The sequence below is a fragment of the Rhinopithecus roxellana genome, chromosome 7 (assembly GCF_007565055.1).
Source record: "Rhinopithecus roxellana isolate Shanxi Qingling chromosome 7, ASM756505v1, whole genome shotgun sequence".
In the NCBI taxonomy this organism is placed as follows: Eukaryota; Metazoa; Chordata; class Mammalia; order Primates; family Cercopithecidae; genus Rhinopithecus; species Rhinopithecus roxellana.
This window is the reverse complement of record NC_044555.1, coordinates 72,705,206-72,725,263: the sequence shown is the minus strand read 5'-3', so window position 1 is coordinate 72,725,263 and position 20,058 is coordinate 72,705,206. Positions and strand designations below refer to the sequence as shown.

The 20,058-nt window shown below is 40.2% G+C and overlaps 1 protein-coding gene across 3 annotated transcripts in view; it reads right to left on the bottom strand.

The window, feature by feature from the left end:
* Positions 1–20,058, bottom strand: part of STS (steroid sulfatase) — a 205,733-nt gene that overhangs the window by 38,702 nt on the left and 146,973 nt on the right. For all 3 annotated transcript variants that reach the window (XM_010354943.2, XM_030934721.1, XM_030934722.1), the window contains one exon: positions 9,438–9,575. In XM_010354943.2, the coding sequence (XP_010353245.1) occupies positions 9,438–9,575 (138 nt within the window). The remainder of the gene's footprint in view (positions 1–9,437; positions 9,576–20,058) is intronic.

Sequence of the window (20,058 nt, the reverse complement as noted above, 5' to 3'; positions counted from 1 at the left end):
ATCTTGCCCATCTCAAAAGTGAGAAATTCAAGCCTCCCATTACGGGATCACAATCTCCTGCCTGTCCATGTGACTTTTTCAACAACATGTGCAAGCTCTGCCACATTTAACTGTGTAGTATTAAGGTCATACATTTTGTCAACTGAGGCCAATGCAATCAAATCACTCTGCTTATGGCAATGCCTGAGACGGTGGTGATCCAGCAGTTGCATTCTCTGTTGAAGTGGACAGTCTCAATCATTCCAAACGGCCCTTCCATTTTCAGGGTGTTTGCTAATGTTAACCCATCTGTCTGGTCCCTGCTCCCAGCTCAGATAACCCACAAGGCAGAGCTCAGTGCCCGGACATGATACCAAATCTCCATCACCTGACACTGTCATTCCTTGCTCACACTTTTTTTTGAGACAGGATCTCACTTTGTCAGTCAGGCTGGAGTGCAGTGGTGCAATCAAGTCTCACTGCAGCCTCCACCTCCCAGGCTCCACTGATCCTCCCATCTCAGCCTCTGGAGTAGCTGGACTACAAGCACATGCCATCACATCTGACTAATTTTTAATTTTTTTTTTTTTTTTTAGAGATGAGGTCTAACTATGTTGCCCAGACTGCTCTAGAATTCCTGGGCTCAAGGGATCCTCCTGCTTTGGCCTCCCAAAGTGATGAAATTACAGGTATGAGCCACTGCGCCCTGCTACACTTTCATCCCTAGAAATACTGAGCTGCGTTTTCACTCCCCATAAGTATTTCACACCTGCCCCCTGCGTACTTCCCACCTGTCCTCTCCTAGCCAACAATGCAAAACGTCAACCTGCAAAATGTCAGCTCCTCCTGGAAGGTTCTCTCAATTCCCAAGTTGGGCTAACTGCCTTTACCATACTTTAACAGTTCCCTTACCAGTATATTACACTGAAGCAGTCTCTTATATCTCTATCCTAAAACCTAGTAGAATTCTAGTAGAATTTAGAGGCATTATGTCTTTTAGTAGAATTTAAGCTACTAGTTTCTAGTAGAATGTAAATTAGTAGCAGTCGGAGGCCGTTTATTTCTTGCCTTTATACCCTATCAGCTAGCCCTGTGCCTGGCATGTTCTATAGAATCAATATATAAATGCATGTCAGTCAAATTCAACCAAATGCATGAATATATAAATGAGACTAATGTGATCTTCTTTCAAAGGTGAAAAGGCTGTGGATATCTGCTGGAGGACTAAATACTGACACTAGCATGAAGGGGCAGCTTTGCCTACCCTTGGGAAGCCAATGACAGTGTTTGCCAACATCATTTGAACATTGTAATAATCTACCAGAGTCAGTCGCTACTATTTTTTTCTCACAATAAAAGTATCAATTGCTCTCTGAAAGCTGCATTATTGAATGAGGGAAAGAGATGTCAAAATCAGTGACTGTAAGAAGCAACTCATAAGTGACATGGACTCAAGCCGTGTGTTTGGAATTTGGCCTTAGGGTAAGGAAAAAAAGCCTGAAGAGCAGTGCCTTCCACGCAGCCATCAGGGAATTTTAAAAGCATTTCTCTGCACATGAAAAAAAAGTCTATATTCTTGAACACTCTGGAAAATATGATCCCCCACCCCCATACTTCTGCAGAAGCCATCTATAGAGTTAATTTATCCATTCCATTGACATTTATTACTTGCCTGTAGGCAGAGAAAAAGGGAGGGAGGAAGAGCCTCCTTCAGGGTGACTTTGACTTGGGAGAGGGATGGAAATGAAGCCAGACATTGGAGTTTAACTGTTCTGTTCTGAGAATACAGGAAATCTTGTAGTATGAGGAAAACACAAACTCTAAACTCAACTAAAAGAATATCTTAAGGAAGTTATTCTGGTCCCATGTAAAGGATGATATTTTAGGAGAAAGGGAAGAAATAGGGAGAGAAGGAAACAGAAGGAAGAGAAATCTAAGAAGTGATCACTATTTGTATTAGTCAATTTTCATACTTCTATGAAGAAATACCCGAGACCAGGTAATTTATACAGAAAAAGTTTTAACGGACTCACAGTTCCACATGGCTAGGGGGCCTCACAATCATGGTGGGAGGTGAGGGAGAAGCAAAGGCACGTCTTACATGGCATTAGGCAAGAGAGCATGTGAAGGGGAACTGCCCTTTATAAAACCATCAGCTCTCATGAGACTTATTCACTATCATGAGAACAGCACAGGAAAGAGGAAAGACCCATCCCCATGATTCAATTACCTCTAACTGGGTGCCTCCCACGACATGTGGGGATTATGGGAGCTACAATTCAAGATGAGATTTTGATGGGGACACAGCCAAACTATATCCCTATTCATTTAGTAAGTTCTTATTGAATGCCTACTCCATGGTTATTCAAGGCACTAGGACACAGTGGTGAATGAGGCAGCCCAGATCCCAGCTTCCATGGGAGAAGGACTATGAGCAAATAAAATAATAAACAGGTATGAGTTTCCAACACAAAGACGCTAAGGTGGGAACAGGATGAAGGGGTTGGGGGACCCAGGAAAAGCCAGGAAGAGAGGATGAGAAAACTGTACAGCTGGGGTACAGACATCACATTGTATTTTCAGTGGATGGTAAGATATTGGAGTGGTTTTTTGTTCTGTTCGTTTGTTTGTTGCCCAGGCTGGAGTGCAGTGGTGCAGCCTCGACCTCCTGAGCTCAAGTGATCCTCCCATCTCAGCCTCCCAAAGTGCTAGGATTACAGGTGTGAGCCACCATGCCTGGTTGATACTAGAGTGTTTGAAGAAAGGAAAAAAAACATGTGAAGGTGGAGGCAGAGATTGGACTGATACATCTACAAGTCAAGGAAGGTTAAGAATTAATGGCAGAACAACAAAGGATTCTCCCCTAGAGGTTTTGTTGGGATCCTAGCACTTCCAGCACCTTGCTTTCAGACTCCTGGCCCCCAGAACTGAGAGAAAACAACTTTCTGCTGCTTTTAAGCCACCCAGTTTGTGGTACTAATGGTTACATCAGTCCTTAGAAATTCAATATAGTACATTGACATTATGTTTATGAAATCTCACTCCAGTGTCTGGGTGGAGAATGGAATTTTGTGAGAACAAAGAATTAGGGAGACCACCAAGAAGCACACTGGAGAAGTCCATAGGGCAGACCACAGTGGCCTGGACAAGATGGAAAATTGATACAACTGACAAAAGAGGACCAATGTCAGATAAACTTAGAAAATAAAGTGAATAGGATGTGATTCCAAAATATGGGATACATAGGGGTTAAAGAGAGGCAAAATAAAACAAGCCCACAACCAGCAAACATCGTAGCACTGAGGTTCAGTCACTGGGTAAAGCATTCAATAAGATCATGCAGATATGGGGATGTGTGGGCTTGGGCTAGCTTGCATTTGATGTCTAGCTTGCATCTTTCCGAGATGACATGCCTACTGAGCTTCCAGGTCGTGTGGCAAGCGGGCAGCTGGACATAGCAATGTGGACCTCCACAGCAGGGTCCTGGCTCTGTATGTGGGATGCCCTGCAGTTGGATGTCATATGAGGTCCTGGATTTGGATGACATCAGGTAGGGCAAGTGTGAAGATAAAGAAAGGAAGGGGGCCCAGGACAGAGCCCTGGAAGTCTCCAACATTGAGAGGTGGATCAGGTAAGAAGCAGCTGCAGTGAAGGTTGAGAAGAAACTTCCATGAATTCATTTGCAACTCCGTTTGCAAAGAGAGGCTCAAAGGCTTAGAACCCTGATTTAGACAAGTGAAGCTAGGGGTCACTCGCTTCTTCAATAAGAGAACTGCAATTTTCAGGATTCTCAGCTTGAACTCCTTTCTGTTCTACTGCCTTGACACAGATGCAAGTGCAGAATGAAGTGTCTTCTCAAGACTCACCCACCAGGCTGATCCAAATAGATCCAATGCCTGTCCAGGGTGCAGGAATATACATTGAGAGCCATCAACTAAATTCCCTAGAAAGAGTTAAGGATTGTGTAGAAATCTTAAATCCTCTATTAGTTTCAAGTAATGTTTTCTACTCCTAAGGTTCCAAAGAAGCAATGTGAACATTTTCAAATGTCAATAGCCCTGATGGAAAATTTTATATTTAACAGCTACAAAGGGTCACAGGCTATGGGATATTCAGTGGTTTACTTATTTATCTTGTTGTCTGTGAAAATCATAATCACATGATATGGGAACACAGTCAAATTAACTGGAAGCCCTAATGGAGACAATGATTTCTCAATTATTAAATGGGAAGATAAATTATTCCTTAGAAAATTGGTTTTATTAGGTTGACACGATCATTCAAAGCATGTGGACAATACAAGAAAATTTATTTTAGAAGGATCTCAGAGGGAAATATTTTAGCAACTACTCTATAAAGGACTTATTGCCAAGATTTCTAAACTTTGAACAGAATTATACCCAAAGTATACATTTGACCCTACCCTTATTTCCCAATTTCCCTTTATGCTAGAACATTTTGACAAAGACAAAATTTACCCATATCCAAATCTAAACAGAAGAATCATACTGCAAAGTCATTTCCTTAAAAAAATGAAACAGTCCTGTTATTACTCCCTCACCCCTGGAATATTAAATAATTGTTTTTTAAATGTAGACTGTGGTAGACATGTAATGTACCTCTTATTAAAAGGAATAACCAGCTGAATTTAATGGAAGGATGATTTAATCCTAGCCATTCTATCAAATTAGCCCATTGAATTTTTTTTTTTTTTTAAACAGGAAGTCTGGTATATTTTATTTATTTATTTATGTTTAACTTTTATTTTAGATTTGGGGATTCACGTGAAGGTTGCTTTGTTAGACAGGTAAACTCATGTCATGGGGGTTGGTGTACAAATTATTTAATCACACAGGTATTTAGCCTAGTACCCAATAGTGATCTTTTCTGCTCCTTTCCCTCCTCCCACCCTCCCGGCTCAAACGGACCCCAGTCTTTGTTGTTTTCTTTTATGTGTTTGTAAGTTCTCATCATTTAGCTCTCACTTATAAGTGAGAACACATGGTATTTGGTTTTCTGTTCCTGCATTATTAGTTTGCTAAGGATAATAGCCTCCAGCTCTATCTAAGTTACAAAAGACATGATCTCATTCTTTTTTATGGCTTCATAGTATTCCATGGTATATATATACACATTTTCTTTATCTACCCCGTCATTGATGAAGCCTATAGATTTCACTAGGGAAACAGATTTGACTTGGGAATACAGGAGAATCATTAAGTTCAAATACTAAGATGGCTCTGCTGCCTGGGTGACAGAGCAAGATTCTCTCAAAAGGAAAAAAAAAATTTTCAAATAGCAAAGTCCATTGAAGGGTTTTGATGGATAGTAGAAGTCATGATTGTTTAGAAAAAGATGCTATTTTAAACAGGGTGTTAAATCCTATGATTTCTCTGTGTCTGCATAAACCATAGGTGTGTGTTTGAGTCTGCAGCTTTAGAGAACAAGATGTCTTGACACTAAGAAGCCTACTTCCCATAACTAGAAGGAAACCTTATCTTCCTTTTAGGGCACTGTATTTTAACAACGTTTCACTGTGAACTTGATTGCAAGTAAGTTTGACAAAAGGACAATACTTTGCAATAGAGCGGTGGCTGAGACATTAATCGTGTTACGCATTCATGGTATTTCTAGCATGCAAGCAAAACATTTCTAATACATCGAATACATTTCTTTAAAACAACAAAAAAGAAATTCATGGAGTAGCTCCTGACATGCTTGCAGGGTTGTACGATAAAACTGGGGTTCCCAGCCATCATTCAAGACCCTTGGGGCTCCCTTTCTGACCTATACCTCTCCTGTCTCTGAACCCTGGTGAACTATCGATGCAAAACGTGATGCCTCTCCTTCTCTGCCCCATGAAGCCTCCCTCGGATTGTCAGTCAGGGGTCCCCTCTCCCTGCCCTGAGGCTCTACAGCCTTGCATATGTAACTTTCTTAAGTAACTATTACTCTCCAACCACTTCTAGTATTGTGATTTATGTACATCTCTCCTCCTCGGCAGCTGCTAAGCTATTTTGGAACTGAACAGGCACTAAGAGAGAGAATGAATGGATGGATGAACTGCAGCGTGGAATGCAGCCTGGAACTCTAGTCTTTAGAGACGCTGGCATCTACAAAATGAAATAAAAACAACTCTCTCCACACAGGTTATAGCCTCGTGAAAATAAGACTGAAACACCGATGAGACGGAGCAGGGACCCCTCTTAGAGGCCTGCTGGACTCTCCCAGGCAGGGAAAGAAAGAAAAATCTTGAGTTCCTTCAAAGAAAATTCCAGGCGCCTAGCAGGCTTTGAAAAGTAAATGAGCAACTGATAAGCAAGAAGGTGATCATAGAGTAAAACAATAGACAAGGAAGTTAGAGCCATAAAATGTTTGGTTCCCTGTAATAACAAAAGATAACACTTTAACATATGTCCCATAGTTGTTTTTCAGAAAGTGGACCCCTTCCAAATGGAAAATGCCATCTGCTGGCATCTAGGCTCCAGGTAAAGAGGAACTGAGGACTGAACTCTGACTGACATTCTTTGTTCCAAATTTCTTCCCAAGGGGCCTGGAGGAAGCCATGCCCACAGGCCAGATATGTTTGTTTTTGCTGACCCCAAATTTTCAGACAAAGCTTCACTTCCTAAACCAATCGCGGCCGGGCACGGTGGCTCAAGCCTGTAATCCCAGCACTTTGGGAGGCCGAGACGGGCGGATCACGAGGTCAGGAGATCGAGACCATCCTGGCTAACACGGTGAAACCCCGTCTCTACTAAAAAATACAAAAAACTAGCCGGGCAAGGTGGCGGGCGCCTGTAGTCCCAGCTACTCGGGAGGCTGAGGCAGGAGAATGGCATAAACCCGGGAGGCGGAGCTTGCAGTGAGCTGAGATCCGGCCACTGCACTCCAGCCTGGGCGACAGAGCGAAACTCCGTCTCACAAAAAAAAAACAACAACAACAAAAAAAAACAACAAAAAAAAACAATCGCAAATCAGGGAATCTTTGAAGCCACCTATGACCTGCGGGCACCCCTTTGGGATGTCCTGCCTTTTTAGGTCAAAGCAACGTATAATCTCCATGTACCGACTTATGACTTTGCCTGTAGCCTCTGCCTCCCAGGCTTTAAAAATCCTTGCTTGCAAACCATTGGAGAAGTGGTATCTTAAGTGAGAGATGCCTCATTCTACTTGCTTGTAGCCCTGCAAATAAACACCCTCCTTTCTCCCACTGTAAAACCTCGGTGTGGATGTTTGGCCTTACTGCGCTGGGTGAGTGGACCCCAGTTCAGCCCGGTAACACCATGTCTTCATATATTAGAAATACATGTTTCCACTTTTTACTACTTTTAAAGTAACATGGCACACAGAGAAGGGCTGAAAGAGTGATAGCCTACTGGGGTTAATCCTGTTCAGATTAAACACACCGGTTGATTAATCAAACCCACATTACATATTGATCATGTGTCCTGCCTGCATTGAGCAAGGTAACACGACCTAAAGGAAGGGGCTGGGAGGAGGTCTGAGCAGCCTATGAAGGTTGGCCAGATGCACCTAACAGGCATCTTTTTGTGCTAGGTGCCAGGTAACAAAAGATGTAGGAGAGGGTTCCTGCGTCTGGGTGCTCAGCCGGTCATAGGGCTCCAGATGTGCACATAGAGATGTAAATAGAAGTATAAGGCTTCATAAGCTATCTGCATCCTGAGGGATAGACTACAGAGGACTATTTCTCTTTGCCTCAGGTGTGGTGTAATCTGGCCTTACTGAGCTCCTTGCAGTTTGCAGAATAAGCTATTTGCTGCTTCTCCCTCTTTCTAGCATGACAAAAGAGAGCAAGGGGTTGCAAAGGCAGAAAGAGATAGAAGGGGAGTGAGAGCAGATGCACAGACCCACTGGTGACCTCCTTTCTAGCTGCATCTCCTTTGCAAACATTCCTGGGAACTCCTCAGCCAAGTGAGGCTCTCTTTCCCCTTGTGCCATTAGTATCTTGTGCATGCAAGTGTTAGTGCCCTTGTCAAATTGCACTGGGTCTTCCCAGGCTTCAAGCCATCATCTACCCACCCACCTACCAGTTCAATATGACTTCCTTCAGGGCAGACACCATGTTTTATATTTACTGTTGTGTCTGACCCAATGCAAGATACACAGAAGATAATCAATATTCCAAAACAAATTGATAGATAAAAGCATTCCCTATATCATCCTTTCATACCTTGCAGGTAAACTGTGATTCACCCTCCCTTTTGGTTAAGGCATCATCTCTTCTTGTACCTTCAACCCATATCCACCGCAGAGTTGGCTGGGGAGTCCTAACCCTCAGCATGAATACGCCCTTTTAGGTATCATATCACTTTATGAATATACGTTGTATGTCATGTAATGTCTGTCATATAAGATAGACATTAGATATGTATATATTAGACATTAGATATGTCTAACGTATATAGACATTAAACATTAGTTATGTCTAAGTAGATTAGATATATCTAAATGTATATATTAGACATTATATATGTCTATCTTATATTGGAAGAGTATACACTATATAAACCAGTAGCTGGGTCTCATCAAATATCTCCAATGACTAGCATGATGCCCGACCCATCATGAAAGTAGCTCAGCTAATGCTGCAAAAAAATTTTTTTTAAAAAGAAGTATCAGCTCAAAATACTATTGTGGGTTCACATAGGCAGAATAATGGTCTCCCAAAGATGCCCTCGTCCTAATCCCTGGAACCTGTGAACATGTTACACCCCATGGCAAAAGTGACTTTGCAGATTAAGTTCATGATCTTGAGATGGGAAGATGATGTGGGATTATACGAGCAGGCTGAATGTAATCTCAAGGGTCCTTATAAGAGGGAGGCGGGGGTGTCAGAGTAAGTGAAGGAGACGAGATTATGGAAGCAAAGGTCGGAGACAGACAGGGAGGTTTGAAGACAGTGAATTGTTAGCTTTCCGCATGAAGAAGGGGACATGAGCCAAGGAAAGTGGGAAGTCCCCAGAAGCTGAAAAAGTCAAGGAAACAGATTCCCTCCAAGAGCTTGTAGAAGGCCCTACAGACATCTTAATTTCAGATCAGTGAGATATCCATTTTGAACTTCTGAGTTCTAGAATTGTAAGTTCATAAATTTGTTTTAAGCCCATAAATTTGTGTCAATTTGTTACCGTAGTGACAGGAAATCCACATACGGGGTAGAGGAATTCTTGTTTTAATCAGTTACATTATATGAGGCTGCATTAACATTTGGAGATACATAATCTCATTCTAATGTCTTGACACAGGATGTGGGCTTTTAAAATCTGTGGGAACCAGAACAGAAATGGTCACTTTGGCCTTCCAACTGTCTCCATGACAGAAGGAAGTACTACCTATTGCAAAGTAGCAGAAGAACTATGGAAAAGCTCTAAAATCAGAAAAAAGTGACCAGCAGATGAGCTAAGAGGCCAGAGCTTGTCCATCCCAGCATTTCTCACCTTTATAGATCCCATTACTTCCACCATGAATTTCTCCTTTGGAAGACACTTCTTCTACATGTGCTCCCTGGTCCGATGTGAAGTAGATGAGGGTATCATTAGCCAATCTCAGCTCATCTAGAAGGTTCAAGATCTGCCCTGGAGGGGAAAAAGACTCCATGTAAAAATTCATATTCACAAAGCAAAGGGAGATGGTTGCCCTACTCAATGGGCAGCTAATTTCTCAAGGTGGAAGTAAATGTTCTTACAAATTGGATTTTATCCCAACATGAGACGTGATGCAATCAAGACTGGCTGTGGCTGTGTTCTTAGAATAGACACCAAGATTCATTGACTTGAGTGCCATTTAGAGGGGCCATTTGAACCTCTGGGTATCATGAAGTAATTCTGCAGGGAGACCTGAGAAAGTATTCTATAAGTACCAGGTCCATTGATGGAGAGCCACTTGGAGGCAGGTGCCAGAAGAAAGAAGCTGAAAGGTTGTTCTCACCAGCTGGTGTTGGCCCTAAGGCTATAAAGAAGTCTATCATTTTTCCTTATTGGGAAATAAGGAAAACTAAATAAGGATGGGAAAACTAAACCAGTGATGTTCCTCTTATGTGAACAAATAGGTATATAGATATTTTATGAGAATATTCTCTTTTAATATTTATGGTAGATATCCAAATCTAAACTATCCCTCACATGAATATCAATATTCCTCACTGATAGAGGAAGAACCAGGAGTTATTCCCCAAGTCTAAACTGTCCATCACAAATATCAACATTCTTCCTGTCCTCACCTTCTTTCCCCAAAACTAACATTGTATACCACCCCCAGATAACCCCTCAAAAAATAATAGCAACAACAATAATAATAATAATTGCTACCATCTGTTGAGCACTGTCTACACATAGAGAATTGTATTACATATTTTCTTGTTTAGAACACACTGAACCCTATGAGTAAATAGCACTAGCTTCATTTTAGCGGTAGAGCAACAATGCTGTAAAAGGGCAACTTGTTCAAGTTCAGATAGTTGGGAAGTGGGCGAACCAGAAAGTAAGAATCAAATCTGATTGAAAACTCAAAATGCTCAAATCCTGAACAGATGAGTAGATAGACTCAGGGAGAATCACAGAGGAGTAAAACGTACACCAGAGAGAAAAAAAATATTGTAGAGATACATCCTGAAATACCCGAGGATGAAATGGAGGTGGTGAAGAAGATGATAGCTGCTGTCTTCTTCAAAAGAATGCAGGACGAGAATAAATGAGTCTGGGATATAGATTCAACAAGATTAGCCAGGAGTTAATAACTGTTAAATATGAGTGAAGGGCATATGGAGGTTTAACTGTACTATTCCATATCTGCATATGCTTATAATTTTCTGCAAGAAAAAAATAGAGGAAAGGTGAAGTTTGAAGAAGGAGCTGAAACCTGGACTTTCTGATTAGGAAGCTATCACCCCGCTCTCAAATCAGAAGACAATGATAAGCAAACTAGAGGTATAAAATGTACAGTTTCCACAGGGCTCTACATAGTCATATGCTGCTTATTTAATTTAATAAGTCATTGTATACTGCTAGGTTTTGATTGGTATATTAGAGCCTGACTCCACTTCTTAACGTTTGAGTGCCAAGAGTTTTTAAGCCTCATCTCTCCCTCTTCTGCTCATGCCACTCAGGCTGATAAGAAACCCTGGGTGCTCCCTCCTTCACCGCCAGTGGGAGGTTGGAACTATGCAAGCCCCTGTCTGCATGCAAGAGACCCTTATCCCAGCCCCAAGTCCTAATCACCATAAAAGCAGAATCCGTTTCTTTTCTGTGCTCTCTCAAGCTATTTTTTGTACTGGTTTAGTAACCTGCTGTATTAGTCTGTTCTCACATTGCAAATAAAGACACTCCCGAGACTGGGTAATTTACAAAGAAAAAGAGGTTTAATTGACTCACAGTTTCACGTGGCTGGGAAGTCCTCACAATCATGGCGGCAGGCAAGAGAGAGAGCCAGCCAAGCGAAAGGGGAAACCCCCTCATAAAACCATCAGATCTTGTGAAACCTATTTATTACCATGAGAACAGTGGCGGGGCGGGGGGGAATCGCCCCCATGATTCCATTATCTCCCACCGGGTCCCTCCCACAACACATGGGAATTATGGGTACTACAATTCAAGATGAGATTTGGGTGGGGACACAGCCAAACCATATCACCCGCTGTCCTTAGAAAGCCACATTATATGAGTAACAAGCCTTTTCATATCCTCTTAGTGTGTGCGTGCTGTCACTGGTCTCAACATGGGAATCAAATTTTGGGTGGGCTCTTAGTCACACTAGGACGTCCACAACAACTGATATTCTACAATGGCCCCAGGCATCCTCTGTGGTAGAAATAATTAAATATAGGATTTGGAATACATCCTATCCAGATCACACCCTGCAGGGCCAGACCCTTCACTCCAGGTTGTACTCACACGTACTTGGTTCCAAAAAGGGGAAGGAGAAGGACTGCAGAGTGAGCTGCCCATGGAGGTGGCAGAGATGATTTCTGATGCAAAAACAACACCCAAGTCATCTGTGCAAAGGCATATATTGGCTATTTGATTACAAGTGCCACGGGCTAGAGTATGTTCAATGTTTCTCAATTTTTTTTTTTTTTTTTTTTTTTTTTTTTTTTTTTTTGAGACGGAGTCTCGCTCTGTCGCCCAGGCTGGAGTGCAGTGGCCAGATCTCAGCTCACGGCAAGCTCCGCCTCCCGGGTTCACGCCATTCTCCTGCCTCAGCCTCCCGAGTAGCTGGGACTACAGGCGCCTGCCACATCGCCCGGCTAGTTTTTTGTATTTTTTAGTAGAGACGGGGTTTCACCGTGTTAGCCAGGATGGTCTCGATCTCCTGACCTCGTGATCCGCCCGTCTCGGCCTCCCAAAGTGCTGGGATTACAGGCTTGAGCCACCGCGCCCGGCCAGTTTCTCAATTTTTAACTCAAATGATAAACATTCCCAGAACCCACACCATATATGTAAATGTCATACTCAGAACCAAAAAATAAGACACCCGAGGGCCGTTTTAGCAATTTGTCTCCCGTGATAAATCATGATCAGGCAGACATTTATTATGGTGTTATCTGGTGCAGCTAAGCAAACCACCTGTGCGCTTGGGCTTGGGGTTGTTTGGCTGAGACACTAATTTAAGCCTAATTACTTTGAAAATGGTAATTAGCTTAATGAGTTGAAATAGAAGGAAGCAATAAGGCGCTATAACCCCCATCTATACTTTGAAAGGAAAATGTCCCCTTTTGCTCATACAACGACTTCCGTGTAAAATAACACAGATTAGGCAGGTAGCAGAGGACTTAGGAATTTGCTGCCATGTATTGTAGCTAGTCTTTAGTGAAAGGCATATGACCATACACCCTCCTTTGAAACAAAATTCATCTTTCTATATGCAGAAGTATCCGCACAAAGAAAATGCTGCAAAGAAATTTCCTATAAAATGTGTCTCCCATAATAATTCATGTGCACACAAAAACCCACACACAAATATTTATACCACATCTATTTATAATCGCCAAAACCTTGGATGCAGCGAAACTGCCCTTCAGCAGTTGAATGGAAAAATAAACTGTGGTACATCCAGACAATGAAACATTATTCAGAGCTAAAAAGAAGTGAGCTATAAAGCCATGAAAAGCATGGAAGGATCCTAAGATATTTCTAAGTGAAAGGAGTCAATCTGAAAAGGCTACATACTCTATGATCCCAGCTATGGGACATTCTGGGAAAGGCAAAGCTATACAGACTGTAAACAGATCAGTCATTACTGTTGGCTTGGGAGAAAGGAGGGATGAAGAGGCGGAGCACAGAGGAATTTGGGGGCAGTGAAACTACTCTGTATGATCCTGTAATTGTGGATCCATGCCATTATACCTTTGTCCAAACCCATAGAACATACAACAGGAAGAGTGAATCCTAATGGAAACTATGGACTTCAGTTAATCACAACTTATCAATGTTGGCTCAATTGTAACAAATGTACCACATAATGTATATAATAATATAATGTATACATAATGTATATAATAAGGAAACTGTGTGCAGGGGAGAGTGTATGAAAACTCTGTACTTTCTGTTCAGTTTTTCTGTAAACATAAAACTGGTCAAAAATAGTCTACTACTTTTGTTGTTTTTGAGACGGGGTCTTACTCTGTCTCCCAGGCTGAAGTGCAGTGTCACAATCATGGCTCACTGCAACCTCTACCTCTTGGGCTGAAGTGATCCTCCCACCTCAGCCTCCTAAGCAGCTGGGACTACACGTGAGTATCACCATGCCCGGCTTTTTTTTTTTTTTTTTTTTGTATCCTTTGTAGAGATTGGGTCTCAGTTTGTTGCCCAGGTTAGTCTCAAACCCTTAGGCTCAGGCAATCCCCTTGCCTCAGCCTCCTTCTGTTAATTTTTTAAATGGCTTTCAAATGCAATTTTGACTCTTAGACTTCCTCATGCATTCATTCAACATAGATTTATGAAGTGCCCACCTTACACAGGCTGTGGGCTAAAGGCTGCAGTGCCACAGAGTTTTTCAGGGACAGCTCTTATCCCCAAAGCCAAGGCCAGCTACATCCTACTCACAGTTTCTCCTCTTGCCTATTTTTAACTCCAGACAAATTTACAGCTGCATTTATTATGTAGATTCTCTCAACTGAAATATCCTGCATCCTTCCCCATCTTAATACTTCGCCCTGGATATTCCCTCCAAATTCCAATATTTCAAATGACCATGATATTTAACATGTCCTCATCAAAGTTTCTTCTTCATTGCCTAGAGTGATCACTTTCATTAAAGGTGTCCTATACAACTGGGCTGGGATTATTAGTACAAGAGAAAGTGGCTGAGGTTGCCATGCATGTATGCATGGTAGAATATTTAGCTCAACTTCCTGAGAAATGGTCAGTTTTCTAATTTCCTTTTAGTCCATTCTTTCCCAAAAGATACAGTCTGGATCCCATACTACTTAGGTCTTATGCCAGAATCTCATTTGTAAATCCCAGAGACCATTTGACATTTAATTTTTTAAAACATTGATCCTACAAAGGTCTAACATGTTTCCCTCATAAACACTGTGAACAGAAATCTCCCATAAGAACAAATGCTGCTGTATTATTTTTGCTTTCAGAGCAATCTATTACAAATCAGAGGTCTGCAAATATTATTTTTCAGTAAGGTTCTCAAGATATAATGATACTGATATATACAGAATGATAGTTTTGAATTGCCGATGGTGAGCTGCATTATAGCTTGTAAATGAAATGTTCTATCTCCAAAGCTTTCTCCCTTTGTTTTCTGAATGAAACAAATATAGAAAATGAGCCATTTCAAGACCACTTTGTTATTTAACTGGAGATAACAAGAACAAGCTTATCAAAGTGAGGGCTTCCTAACCAGACCTTTGGTAGTCCCAAAGAAGAAACCTTGGAAATGCAAAAATCTGGATCCTTCCTCTGTCAAGTGTGGATGTGGGTTGCCAAGGAAGCCTAAATTCTAGAAAGTCCTGTCATTCCATTTATTCAGCCCACAAACAAGCACTAAGCTACTATTAAGAGTCAGGCACTGAGCTACACAGTGCCGAGAGAGAAGGGTTTCAAACACGAAAGCAGAATTCGAGGTCTTAGGTGAGTGAGGTGCCATAGGTCCTGACTTAAGCAGACTTGGTTTGAAACCCATCTCTCTGGCTTTTCACTGGGATCTTCTGCCACTAAGTCAGAGGTGATAATGGATAATAGTAGGGGGTTGCTGCGGAAGAAAGAATGAGGAATTCCACCCAAAACACTTCATCCTGGACAGGCCCTACAGGGAGTGCTCACTGTTCCTTAACTTTACAATGGAGTTAGAACCTCAGCTTGAGTCACCAAAGCCTTGTCATTTTAGTTCATTTCACTTTGCCTTTTATTCTACAAGGTAGGTACACTCAGACAGAATACTGGAGCAAAGTGCTATGAAGTCACTATATATATATTTTATATATATATATATATATATATATATATATATATATATATATATATGAAGGTTATACTTTTGGAAGCATTAGGCTCATTAAATATAATATAGACATGTTTTATAGTATATACATAACACACATATATTATATATATGTTTTATATTATATATGTGTATATACATTTTATAGAAACATATATAAAATAATATATTTTATATGTATATTATATAATAAATTTATATATAATGTTATAATTTTATAAGTATACATGTAAATTATATTATATAATTATATTTCTATATTTAATTAATATGATTATATATTTATTATGATATATTATATTTATATTATATGCTTACATATATAATTATAAATTTTATAATTATATATAAGATTATGCATAATTATATATAAGTATATAAAATTTATATATTTTATATAATTACATACATTTATATATATTTATATACTTTATATATACATTTTAATTATACAATTTATATATAAATTATAATTATACAAATATATGCTTATATATGTTATATTATATATACATATAACATATTTATATATTTATATATTACATTTATATGTAAATGTATAATTATATATTTTAATATTAATATATATTATAAATATATTATATTTATATACTGTGGAATTATACTCCAGTGTCTGGGAGAAGACCCAAAGTCACTGTAAGAGTGAAATGTCACCATTCTAATATAAAATGTGTGTTTTATATATCATATATGAGAGATACATATATCCCCTTAAGCAGGTACCCACTGTTAATAATTAAGAAAGCCTCTCCACTTACTCAGTGTAACTCCAGGGCACAATGGTATCCTAAAGTCTCCCTGAAGCTATTCTGGTGAGCAAGTTACTCCTACATCTGACCAACAGAGATGGCAAGACTCCAGTATTTCAGCTAAAGCTAGAATTTTAAGATAGAGAAGAGTTGCAGTAATTCTACCACCTGGGGGTGGCTACGACTCTCTGCTGGCCATATGAAATGTTAGGTGTTACTTCAGGGATGTGGCCTTTGGAGCGTTATTCTCATGCTCTCCTGAACCATTTGTGGAGTGGCACAGAGAAATTCTGCTGTCACAGAAAGGGAATTCTTTTTTGGATTAGAAGTATCACCAGTGTCCCATAGATCAGGGTTTATCTGTCATTGCACAAATAGGTGTATCATCTCCAGTTTGAAACAATGTCCATTTCATACAGGTGAACTCAATCTAGTACTTCTTCCTGAAATAAATGGTCAAGATTTCCAAAACTTAAGTCCTGATCTCCTCCAGCCATATGGAGCTCAAGGGACCCTTCAGATCGGACATTGGAAAGCAAATGAGTTATCTACAGTATAAAATCAAATCTACAAGTTTATATATAAAAGAAAAATAGTATAGGACCAAAATAAAAAGGCATAAAGTTGACAATCTGCATTTTATATGCTGGTTGAGATACAAAAGTGATGTGTTGTCTTTTGGGGGGTTTATTAAGAAAATCTCTCCACCTACTCAATGTAACTGCAGGAAATATTGGTGTTTGTTACGGCTTTTCCTTTGTTTTTCAAAAGAAGAATGCAAAATGGCATAATAGTTAAATAGGAGAAGTTGTGCTTTGCTGTACTCAACTTGGATCTAATGCAACTCCTGCATAAAAGGTCATCTGGGATTCAATCAGTCAAATGCAAAGTGGACAGCAAGGTCTAAGAAGGGCACTAGAAATGAAACTCTTGCAGGATAGTTGCAGGAACTAAGGAACTGGGAGGTAGATGGTGAACTCCAGCACATACTGTATCTACTTCCTGAATAACAAGAGAAGAGTGGCTCCTATCTCCCCCTAATGACTGAGCAAGAGACAAGGGCCTCAAACTTCTGCCATGGGCAGTCTATGTTGCATGCAAATCTGCCTGCCTCAAATAGATAATGGAGAATCATCTTCTCTGAAGTTTTTGGATTAGAGGATAAATTCCTCTTCGACAGTGATGGCTGGACATTCCCAATGCAAGATCTTCCCATTTAACTAGAGCCACTACATCCATTAATTTGTATATCATCATGCTTTTTATTAATTTACTCACTTTCACATGCCATAAGTTAACATAAAAATTTCATTCAAAACATGTTAAGAAGGACATCCCTAATCATTTTTGAAACAACTATGGAAAAGTAAGAAAATGTGATATTCAGAAACTGATTAGATTAACTTACACAATTTTTTTAAAGAATTCTGCTGGCTGAACCAAACTAACACACAAGACCTTGTACTTAGCATATAGGTTCCATAGTGTAGTCACCTTATATACCAATGTTCCTTGAATTTTAATTGGCTAATTCATGACCATGCTAAAATGAAGCTTCTGATTCAGTAGACCTAGAGTGGGGATCTGAGAATTTCTTAAAAAAAAAAAAAAAAAAAGCTCTTACATAATGCTAATGGTACCTGCCCAAGAACCACACTTTGAGAGGAAAGGTTACCTGTGACTAAATGCTTAATCAATGTTGACATATAAAAAGAGATGGCTGGAATTTCACATATCTCAGTAACTATGCTCATAATGAGACTTGGCTAGGTTCAGACAATTTGACACATAACTTCCAAACACAGTAAATACTCATACTATGCATAGAATTGTAATTACTAGGGTACTTAACACATGGAAAACTGTAGGAGTGAAATGCCGCCATTCTACCGGTAATCCTGCCTTCACTTGACCGGGTTTCCCTCTTTGGTTTGTTCCTGAGTTCACATTGTCCCCCGGTAATTAATCCATATTTTGTGTTGTACCTGCTTGTTGTGATAATGTTGTGATTTCCTCCATTAAATCCATCTTTGCCCTAATGGTAGTTGTAACGTGTGATTTACCCTCCTGCACTTGCATCTGCTCTCACCATCTGGGATGCCTTCACGGCTCTACTCCACTATTTTCTTGGCTTAACAATAACTTGTGTGTTTTCCAGGGTGTTGCATTTGCTGGAAATAATTTAAATAACTCCAACTTGCTCTCATGTTCATGGAGCATACCAGTGTTTTCCTGCACAGATGGGGAAAAGGCACGGGGAAGAACAAAGTCATTGTACCTGTTCTGTGGAATTATACTCCAGTGTCTGGGAGAAGACCCAAAGTCAGCGTGTCTGTAGCTCAAGGGAAGCCAGTTTGGACATTGTTTCCATAGGGTTATCGACATCACAATAGAGTGGTTTCCCTGAGCCATGGGCATTCAGACTAGCAGGAAATGTTTTGAAAGAGCAGAGTTCAGAGTGAACACATTGTCTTTCAATTATTAATCCAGTAATGCTATTGTATTTCCTGGACTTTCTCTTCTTGCAAAAGATAGAGATTGGGTAATCAGGTACAGCCATTTGCTGTTTGATGGCTACCAGCTGAACTTGCCCTGGGAGGTGACCCAGCCTGTGCCATGGAGCAGGAGGTTGCACAGATGCTCATTGCATCATTTCTATGACAGAAGTCAATGCAAAGCTCTGGACACAGATCAGCCAGAACTTCACCTGCAATATCCAACTGGAGGTGCATCCTTAAACCTCCAGACTGAGCCACAAGGGAGGGAGGACTGAGTCGAGAATGGCCAGAGGCTATGAATAATGGACCAGGAAACAAAGCCCTTCAGAATTCTTCATATTTGTGATGCTCTACCACACCATCAAGACTCAAGTTCCTGTTACAACTAGGTTTTCGCATTGGATTTTGCCATCTCTAAAGCTGAAGATACAAAATTGAAAATGATGTTTTCCTTTGCTGACACCTTGTACATCAATCATAGGTCCAAGCCTTTCTTTCCACCTGAATTAAAACATGGACAGATTGATTAACGCCTTGGTAAACTCATCGTTTATGTTTTGCAACCTCCTTAATCCATGCAACCTTCAGTTTGCCAGTCACAGCTTCTTTGTAATATCTTTCTAACTCCAGGGTGATCTGTTTGCTTTATGTGCAGACTTATGGTGTTAGTTGAGAGAAGCACTTCTTTCCCCAAGATCCTTAATACCAGTGCTATTGGTGGGCCCTTCTAGGGACTGTGGGTCCTACCAGAGATATCTTAAATATAAGGTGAGGTAGTAATAAAAAAGATAAGATGGTGCATATATCTGCGTAGTTTTCCATTATAGATGTTTTCTCATCTATGATTTTTCTACTCAATGTAATGGAGGTATAGGCACATTTTAAGCAAAGATGCTTTACACATCTGTGAAAAGAAGAGTTATCATAACAATAATGGTAAGAATAACGACAGCAGTTACCATTTATTGAGCCTGTCTTGCAAGCCAGGCACTAAGCTCTCTATTCAAAATATATGACTTCATTTAATCCAATTAATTAATTCAATTATTTCAAGCAGGCTGAATAAATTCATGGAGGAGGAATGTTGCAGTAGATTTTTTGACTGAGCTATAATTGGGCCATGACTTTAAAGCAACAGGTATTCAACTCTAGTCCTGACCCCTAATTCTGACCTCACTTTTGAAATATACATATTGGTATTCAGTGGAGTATTATTTAGAACACAGCTTTAACTCGAACTCATGGATTCTAATATATATTTCCTTTCTATGCCTTGAAAGACTTAACTAGCAAAACTAAATGTGCTTGGAATGGTTAGATGGCAGAAAAAGTATTACCCA